The sequence below is a fragment of the Lithobates pipiens genome, unplaced genomic scaffold (genome assembly GCF_037356315.1).
Source record: "Lithobates pipiens isolate NorthernLeopardFrog02 unplaced genomic scaffold, aLitPip1_a1.2 Scaffold_8, whole genome shotgun sequence".
Classification (NCBI taxonomy): Eukaryota; Metazoa; Chordata; class Amphibia; order Anura; family Ranidae; genus Lithobates; species Lithobates pipiens.
The window spans coordinates 12,987,353-12,997,322 of record NW_027507903.1 but is presented as its reverse complement, the minus strand read 5'-3'; the positions used below and the strand labels follow the sequence as shown (position 1 = coordinate 12,997,322).

The following is a 9,970-nucleotide window of genomic DNA, read 5'->3' as shown; positions in this document are numbered from 1 at the left end:
TACAGCTGTGACAGGTCATTATTTTATTTCCTTTTTACATGTGTTATGTTGATTCTTGTGGTTCTTGGGTGACTAAAGCCCCGTACACACTATCAGATTGTCTGCTGAGTTTTTCCTTCAGATTTACCAAAACCATATAATATGAGGTCAAGCCTTAGCAGTTTCAATGTGTATGCAATCAGGCAGGCCCTTCTACTACATGGTTTTGGTAAATCTGAAGGAAAAACTCAGCAGACAATCTGATAGTGTGTACGGGGCTTAATGGAGAAAGCCTTGAGTACAGGTATTGATAAGTGTATATATTCAGTTTATTCATTTGTAACTTTTTCCAAAACCATCTCAGCCAATGACTTTTTAAAATGGACTCATCATTTGTTAGCCATGGCCATTAACAGAACATTTTTAGCATACCAATAAAGGTAAATGGTATGCTATAAAAACTGACTTGACATTCGTTCACTATCTACTGGGTATCGCTGCGTTGTCTGGTAGCTAAGAGAGCCCTTAGTCTATTTGTTAACCTAGGTCCACTGCTTTCTCTTTGTTGTCTTCCATTTCTGCCACCCTGTCTGGCGACGCTTGCAGCTGCCAGTCCATTCCCAGTACGGAACACACTCTGCTGCCCAACATCTCTGTCCAAGCAGTTAAAAGTAAGAGCTACTCCTACATTGCTTTTCATGACCCTTGAAGTCCCATCAGAAGTGCCATCAAAGCATCTGCCAAGGGCAATCTCTTTAGCAGTTCCTGGATCCTGATCAGTGACCGTGTAGATACCATAATTGTGCCCAAGAGGGTCAAGAGGAGCTAACATTGTATACTCATTGGTGTCATTGTTGACAGCCATGGGTACGTGGTTGATAAGATATTCATGCAGCATGGTGTTAATGGCTTCTCTTCGACAACTTCCTTGTGGAACAATCTTCACAAGTGTACGGTCAACTCGATCTTGATCATACAACATGCCACTACATTTGAATTCAATGCATGCTGAAGACAGATTGGATTCCTCCATATCTCTGGTACTACGCACATCTCTAATGCCATACAGCTGACCAACTGTCTCGGGGTGCGTGCCACCCATGTTTCTAGATCTCACAATAATCTCCTGAGGACCAATAATCTTAACTTTCATGTAGCAAGCTCTATACTCCATTGGCTTTGGCCACCAAGCTAAATAGTCTGCAGTCCAGCTCATTGGGTCATCTTCATTAAAAGATACAGAATTGAAGTCATACCGGTCACCTTCAACTCTGTAGAATCGAAAATGTGCAGCATTGTAGGGTGCCTCTTCACACTCTTGAAGTTTGTCGTAAGCATAAACAGGGCCGTTACTCTCTTCAGCAGCATTGGGACTTGGCTTAGCTACATTGATGCTAAAAGCTGTCTTCTTGACCTTGGGATCATCATGATCAGTTCTTCTGTAATTCAGTTTATTCAAATAGGGCTGTGGAACACCAATAATATTTGGGTTGAATTTGGGAGAAGACTCTACTGGCTCCAGTTCTTCTCCTCCCAGTGTGGCTGTTACAAATGCAGTGTATGCATCTGGGCTTTGGTCATCACAAAATGCAGGCAAACAGGCTCCATTTGAGCCAGTTATGGCACTGTCAAAACGACCCCAAGCACGAGGATTGGAAGAGAATCCTGGTGTAGGTTCCATATTTATTAAGTTTATCACTACACCTTCTATTTGTTCACTTGGTAGAAACCTTTCGCTTCGGTATGCACGGACTTTGACATAACATCTTCTGCTTTCAGGAACATCAAGGTTAAAAAGTCTTCTCTCTCTTATTTCCATGTTGCCAACAAGGAAAGTTCTCTCCTCTCTTTTACCACGCCGAACTGCACCTTGCACGAAGTCTCCTTCTTCCTCCCAGAGCCCAGTTTCTGGGTTTAGGGACCATAACTTCATTTTCTCAAGGTGTTCCGACATTTTGACTTGTGTGGAGTCAAGGAAGACTTTAACTGCTCCTGCATTCAAAGATTCTACACCTTTCTCATCAGTAAAGTCAACAGAGAACATTCCATAAGATCTTAGTGGCATGGTATCTCCTTCCTCATTGACAAAGTTTAGGTCACTCTGTGCAGCAGGAGCAGTTGAAACATTTCGTGGATCCAAAAATGTAACGCTGGCTTTAACCTTCCCATTGTAGGGCTCCCCATTCTGTCGATAGAAAGAGTTTGGTGGAATTTCCAGTTCGGCCATCGGGTCACTGTGTTCTACATCTCCGAGTGCTATCTGATTTGTATTCATTGAGTCCAGTATCACTGGTTCTTTTCGTCTAAGAAGATGGACCTCATGAAAGACAGTGCCCCCCTTTTTATTGAATGGAAGAACTTTTGTGGTGTTAACAAATTTCTGTAGTCGGTCAACAAAAGTCAGAACCAACCTTTCTGTGTCTGCAGGAACTTGGATGGAGAATGTGCCTTTGTACCCTGTCATGCTGACTCTGGCATTTCCCATGTATATGTGCCCAAATCTCATGGGCTCCCCTGTATCAGAAGCAATTGCTCTTCCACGGACAATTATTTTGGTCTCTGTGCACTTGAGACAACCACACTCAACAGCCACTTTAACTGGAAGAACATAGCCTTGACATGAGATCTCTTTTTCTTGTGTCTTAGTGATTCCACAGCAGTAGGGTACTGCATCTTTACACCGCAGTCCATTCTCCAGATCTCCAGGACAGGAAATGGAGGGGCACTTTCCCACATTGTAATAAAAAGAATTGGTGGCGTTTTGAAAACAGTCGTGAGGAAGCCTAATGAGATGTTTCTCTGGTTTGGAATTGCAGGCATGTTCTTCATTAGCTGAAGAAAATATAACATTGAAAATAATTATAAACACTGAAATATGTTGTTGTAATAATACACTATCACCTAGTTCAATGGTCTCCAAACTGCAGCCGGGTGTGGCTCTTTGCTTGCCTTTGACCAGCCCTTGAGGCACTATTCCATTCCATCCACTGACACCAATGATGATGCACCATTCCTCCCACTGACACCAATGATGGGGCACTTATCCTCCCACAGACCCTAACGATTGGGCATTATTCCTCCCACTGACACCAATGATGGGGCACCATTCCTCCCATGGATGCCAATCATAGGGCACTATTCCTCTCATACAAACAATGAGGCACTATTCCTCCCACTAAAACCAATGAGGAGGCACTGTCTTCTTTCACTGATGCCAAGAGGTTTTCTATTCTCACTGGCCACAGTCTGGCCACCCAAAAGCTTAAAGAACAGTTAAGGCCCTTTGTTTAGAAAGTTTGGAGACCCTTGATCTAGTCAATAGTAATAGTATATAAGAGTATATAGGACCTCCCCCAAACTCATTGCTGCTGTGTAGAGCTGTATTACATTAAAGTATAACTGAAGGCAACACTTTTGTTTTAATTATTGATAAAGGGGAGATGGAATAGAACCCCTGTCAGGTTTTTATTGCTGTCTGTTCCACTGTTAGGAAGATGTAACCCCTCTATTGTCCTGGTGACTTTTATCATTGAAAGTAAAAGAATATCCCAAATTTTGAGAGCCAGCAGATGGAGCTCTAGGCTCTTTTTCACATGTTTACCTGTCTATCCTAAGCATTAATTTTTTCAGAGCAGAAACTCATCCCTTTCCTTTTCTCTCTTCCTCACCTTCCAGATTGTCCTTTATGAAGCTAAACTCAAAATGACAGAGCTTCTGCCATGCTCTTGCTTTTGCAACCCACAGTGCTCTGTAAATCATTAATCATGTGTTGCGGTGCATTCTGACTCTCTATTTGGATACTATAAATACTAAATAATAAATGTAAAATAGTTTTAAAGGCATTACATAAAAATAACCCAAACCATTACACATTCTCTTTTAAGAGAGCTCTCACCAAAGTTTGTTTTTTTTCATCCCCCAAAGGAGAAAGTGCATATAGCACTTGGTTCCGTTCTGATTGATGGCTTATTGCAGATTAGAAGCACTTCTTTACTTCCATCAATTCTAGCTGTAGCTCCACCCTAGTCTGAAGACCAATTTATGGGCTTGCTTGTGGGGGGAGGAGCACGGCGCTCCCACCCACTCTCCAAACTGACTGTTCACATACTATTATAAATGCACAACCAACGCTGCAGTGCTGTGTTATAGAGCTACCAACTGTAGCCAAACCCGAACACTTTAGTGGCTTGGAACACCTTCAGGTGCCCCAAGGAGAGTAATAATGTGGTGCACATATGGTGCTGCAGCGAAAAGTGGGTGTGGCCAAATTGGTGACATCATCTCCCTGCGCCCCCAAGTGATGCTGAACCTGGCCCCAGACAGTTGCCCGCAGCTCCCAGACAGCAACAGATTTGTGTGTGACTATCTTGGTTACTTGGGGATCCACAGCCCGGTCTGAATAATGTGTCTGGATTTCAGTCCGTCTCAAACCCATACGCATGATTCAAAACGCAGACTGTCTGGTTGAATCCCGGACAGGTGGCAACGCTATCTATGACACAGCTCCAACAGTGCTGCTTGCTTATTTATAATAGTGAAAGATCATTCAGCTCTGTGGGATCTATCTTCTGGGGTTGTGTATGTTTACAGGCAGACACACTTCAAACAGTCCTGCAGTGTTGAATGTTTTTTTTACTATTGTGAAAGAACAGACAGATCTGATAGCTCATTCATAATAGCGAAAGATCATTCAATGATGTGGGGCTGTGTGATGTTTCTTCCGGGGCTGTGCATGTTTATGTGTATGTATTGTGTGGTTGCTTGTAAACCTACAGTGAGGGAAAAAATTTTTGATCCCCTTCTTATTTTGGTACGTTTCCCCACTGACAAACAAATGATCAGTATATAATTTTAATGGTAGGTTTATTTTAACAGTGAGAGACAGGGTAACAACAAAAATATTTCCTGGGTGTCTTCTATACATATAATGAGCTGAGATTAGGAATACTTTCTTAAAGGAAGTGCTTCTAACCTCAGCTTGTTACCTGTATAAAAGAAAGACACCTGTCCACTGAAGCAATCAATCAGATTCCAATCTCTCCACCATGGTCAAGACCAAAGAGCTGTCCAAGGATGTCAGGGACAAGATTGTAGACATACAGAAGGCTGGAATGGGCTACAAGACCATCGCCAAGCAGCTTGGTGAGATGGTGACAACAGTTAGTGCGATTATTCGCAAATGGAAGAAACACAAAATTACTGTCAATCTTCCTTGGTCTGGGGCTCCATGATCTCACTTCGTGGAAATTCAGCGATCATGAGAACGGTGAGGAATCAGCCCAGAACTACATAGGAGAATTTTGTCAATGATCTCAAGGCAGCTGGGACCATAGTCACCAAGAAAACAATTGGTAATACACTACACCTTAAAATAAAAAGACGGAAATCCCACAGCGCCCGCTAGGTTCCCCTGTTTAACCACTTCAGATCCGCGCTATTGCCAAATGACGGCATTAGCGCGGACCTACATTTTCAGGACTACGTCTATTGACGTCGTCCTGGTTACGAGCGGCCTGCGCGCCCCCTGAGGGGCGCGCGCGGCGCGCTCTGTGATCGGCGAGTCCGTGAGACTCGCCTGATCACCGATCCGTGTAAGGGGTCGATCCCGACCCCTTATCACGTGATCAGCTGTCAGCCAATGACAGCTGATCATGTGATAGAACGGAGCCGGTAATCGGCTATTATTCCTCCTCGCGCTGACAGCGCGAGGAGAGAAAAAAAAAGCCGATCACCGGCGGCCGTGATCGGGACATCAGTCCCGATCACGGCCATCAATACAAGGGACCACCTGCCACCTGCCTGTGCCCACCTGCCTCCCGCAGTGCCATCCTGAAGTAAAATAAAAGAAAAAGTAAGTGCCCCCCGTCAGTGCCCCCTGTCAGTGCCCATAGTGCCCACAGTGCCACCCACAGTGCCACCCACAGTGCCACCCCACAGTGCCACCCCACAGTGCCACCCCACAGTGCCACCCACAGTGCCACCCACAGTGCCACCCAATCTGCCTCAAAGGTGCTGCACCCCAGTGCCGCCCATCAGTGCCCAGCAGTGCCGCCCATCAGTGCCCAGCAGTGCTGCCCATCAGTGCCCAGCAGTGCCACCTATCAGAGCCACCTATCAGTGCCCATCAGTCCCATCTATCTGTGGTACCTATCAGTGCCCATCCGTGCCACCCATCCGTGCCACTTATCCGTGCCACCCATCCGTGCCATCTTATCTGTGCCCATCTTTGCCCATCAGTGCCGCCTTATCTGTGCCCATCGGTGCCGCCTTATCTGTGCCTATTAGTGCCGCCTTAACTATGCCTATCAGTGCCCACCAGTGCAGCCCATCAGTGCCCACCAGTGCAGCCCATCAGTGCCCACCAATGCAGCCCATCAGTGCCCACCAATGCAGCCCATCAGTGCCCACCAATGCAGCCTATCAGTGCCGCCTAATCAGCGCACTTCAATGAAGGAGAAAAATGACCCGTTTGCAAAATTTTATAACAAACTATTAAAACATGATTTTTTTTTTTTTTTTTTTTGCATCTTTTTTTGTTTGTTTAGCAAAAAATAAAACTCCAAGCTGTAACTAAATACCACCAAAAGAAAGCTCTATTTGTGGGAAAAAAATGATAAAAATTTCATTTGGGTACAGTGTTGTATGCCCGCGCAATTGTCACTCAAAGTGCATCAGCGCTGAAAGCTGAAAATTGGTCTGGGACTGAGGGGGGTTTAAGTGCCCAGTAAGCAAGTGGTTAAGAAAGCACAGGCCTATCTGAAGTTTGCTAATTAACATCTGAATGATTCAGAGGAGAACTCGGTGAAAGTGCCGTGGTCATATGAGACCAAAATCAAGATCTTTGGCATCAACTCAACTTGCCGCGTTTGGAGGAGGAGGAATGCTGCCTATGATCCCAAGAACACCATTCCCACCATCAAATATGGAGGTGGAAATGTTATACTTTGGGGGTGTTTTTCTGCTAAGGGGACAGGACAACTTCACCGCATCAAAGCGACGACGGATGGGGCCATGTACCGTCAAATATTGGGTGAGAACCTCCTTCCCTCAGTCAGGGCATTTAAAATGGTTCATGGATGGGTATTGCAGCATGACAATGAGCCAAAACACACGGCCAAGGCAACAAAGGAGTGGCTCAAGAAGAAGCACATTCAGGTCCTGGAGTGGCCTAGCCAGTCTGCAGACCTTAATCCCATAGAAAATACATGGAGGGAGCTGAAAGTTGGAGTTACCAAACATCAGCCTCGAAACCTTAATGACTTGGAGAGGATCTGCAAAGAAGAGTGGGAAAAAATCCCTCCTGAGATGTGTGCAAACCTGGTGGCCAACTACAAGAAATGTCTGACCTCTGTGATTGCCAAGGGTTTTGCCACCAAGTACTAAGTCATGTTTTGTGAAGGGGTCAAATACTTATTTCACTGATTAAAATGCAAATCAGTTTATAACTTTTTAGAAATGCGATTTTCTGGATATTTTTGTTGTTGTTCTGTCTCTCACTATTAAAATAAACCGACCATTAGAATTATAGACCGATCATTTCTTTGTCAGTGTGCAAATGTACAAAATCAGCAGGGGATCAAATACTTTTTTTCCCTCACTGTACTCAGCCCTGGCAGATAGCTCACACAGCCCTGCAGCACTATTATGAATGAAGAGCTGCACAGCACTGCCTTTCTATTCAGAATAGTAAAAGATCACTCAGTGCTGCAATACTGTGTGATCTATCTGCTGGGGCTGTGTATGTTTGCAAGCAACTACAGATAGATCACACAGCCCCGCAGTTCTGAATGATCTTTTACTATTACATACCTCCCACATTTTTGAGATGGGAATGAGGGACACCTACTTACAAAAGTATGTAGGCATAGGACACACCCCCTTAAAGGTGAATAATTCCCCAAAAAGATTAATTAATTCCACAAGGACTTTTTTTTTACCATTACTATTCCTTTATATTGGCTTTTAAAATTTACAGATGCAACAATTTAGAAATTGGATGCAAGGTTTAGCACTGGGAAACACTTTTTGAAAGATAAAAAGTGCATTTTCTATACAACTATATAGATCAGACCAAAATGAGGGACAAATGAGGAGGAAAGAGGGACAGAGGAACTTTGTTCCAAATCAGGGACAGTCCCTCAAAATCAGGGAAAGTTGGGACCTATGCTATTATGAATAAACAGTCAGTGCTGACGGGGTTGGTGCCATGTATGGCACAGCGCTGCAGTGCTGCTTGTTTATTTACAATAGTAAAAGATCACTCAGTGTAGCGGTACTGTGTGATCTATCTGCCTGGGCTGTGTATGTTTGCAAGCACCAGCTGATAGACACAGAGCCCGCAGGGCTGAATGCTTTTTTGTGAATGGTAACGCTGGTCTCCAAAGTAGCCCTGGGTGCTAGAGACCAGCACTGTCACTCATGATTCATTCTCCTTGCTAGCAGCTTGGTCAGAAAGTGGATGATAAATTCCAATAATGCTGCTTAGCAAAGGCAGGATGGATCTGAATGGGACCAAGTGCGACATGCTCTTGGTTTCCTGAGGGATTAAATTAGTTTAAACATGTTGTAAGTTCCACCCTTTGTTTCATCTCACCAATGAGCTTGAGCTTGGCAGGACTGGATTTCACAAATCCAGCATCATTCTTGGCCTTGCAGTAGTACTCTCCAGCCTGGCTCATTTGCAGCTTCCTCAGAACAAGTTGGTTATTGGATTTATAAGTGCTTTGATCCAGCAAAGTTCCATTATGGTACCTGTAAAATAAAAAAGGTAAGAGTTGTGATATTAATATAAATTGTCTTCAGTAACATATAGAGCTGCACGATTAATCGTTAAGAATCGAGATTGCGATTCTTTCCCCCTTGTGATCTCAGCAAAGCATTTTCACGATTCTATGCAGAGTTCCCTGCTCAAGCAAACAGCTGTCAAAACCCCCCCCCCCCCCCCAAAAAAAAAAAACAGGCAGTCTGCCAAGTTTCACAACATTCCTCAGCCACTGAGCTAACTATAAACATTGTAACATTTTGTTCTTTAAAGTGGATGTAAACCCACTCTCGCTTTCTACTGTCATGGTGGTTATCTATAAGGATATACAGTGGAACCTCGGTTTGCGAGTAACGCAGTTAACGAGTGTTTCGCAAAACAAGCACTGTATTTCTAAAAATCCTAACTCGGTTTGCGAGTGTTGTCTCGCAAAACAAGCAGGATTCAGGCCAAAAGCAGTGAGGCCTGAGGTGGGGGGGGGGGGGGGGGGGGCGCCGTTCGGAAATGCACGGAAAGGAGTCTTTCCGAGGTTTGCCAAGGTCAGACAAAGTGTGCTCGGGCCTCTTCGGCCTTTTCTGAGGCTCTCCGGTGCCCCCCCCGACTCTGGCCGCATGTGGTATTGCATGCAATTGAAGTCAATGCGGAACAAATTATTTTAGTTTCCATTGAATTCAATGGGAAAACTCGCTTTGATATGCGAGTACTTTGGATTACGAGCATACCCCTGGAATTGATTATGCTCATAATCCGAGGTTCCACTGTACATGCCTACTGCATGTATCCTTATCTGTCAACTGTCCTCCCTCTGTCTTTTATGAGACCTGAAAAACTGCAGATTCTGTAAGTGGGTCTGTTGTCCGGAGCTCATGGGTGGAGTCGTAATGTCAGTAGGGGACACCTCCCCTTGTCAACATGCATTTTCTCCTGTGTATTTTTTACACTGAACTTCTGCTATGCTCACTAACATCCAGTCAAAACCCAGAAAAGTCACCACATGACTTCAGCATGCCCAATCATGCTGAGGTCTAGAGCAGCCAATCCTGAGAGAGCCGGAGAAGAAAGGAGGAGGGGATCTGAAGTACACAGAATGTCTCTCTCAGGCTCCTGCATGATATATGTAAATTATCTGTCACTCACAACAAGGGGGAAAAACTGACACCTATTTCTCTGTGTGCCAGTTTTTATCTTACTGAAAAAAGATAAGAGGGCTACTCAGAGCTGGATTAACTC

The 9,970-nt window shown here is 44.5% G+C and overlaps 1 protein-coding gene across 1 annotated transcript in view; it reads right to left on the bottom strand.

Moving 5' to 3' along the window:
- Positions 1-286: 286 nt before the first annotated feature.
- LOC143961838 (cartilage intermediate layer protein 1-like) overlaps positions 287-9,970 on the bottom strand; it is a 148,108-nt gene continuing 138,424 nt past the window's right edge. Inside the window, exons 8-9 of the mRNA XM_077471170.1 lie at positions 8,573-8,730; positions 287-2,811 (exon numbers count right to left, since the gene is read on the bottom strand). Of these exons, the coding sequence (XP_077327296.1) occupies positions 464-2,811; positions 8,573-8,730 (2,506 nt within the window). The 3' untranslated portion in view covers positions 287-463. The remainder of the gene's footprint in view (positions 2,812-8,572; positions 8,731-9,970) is intronic.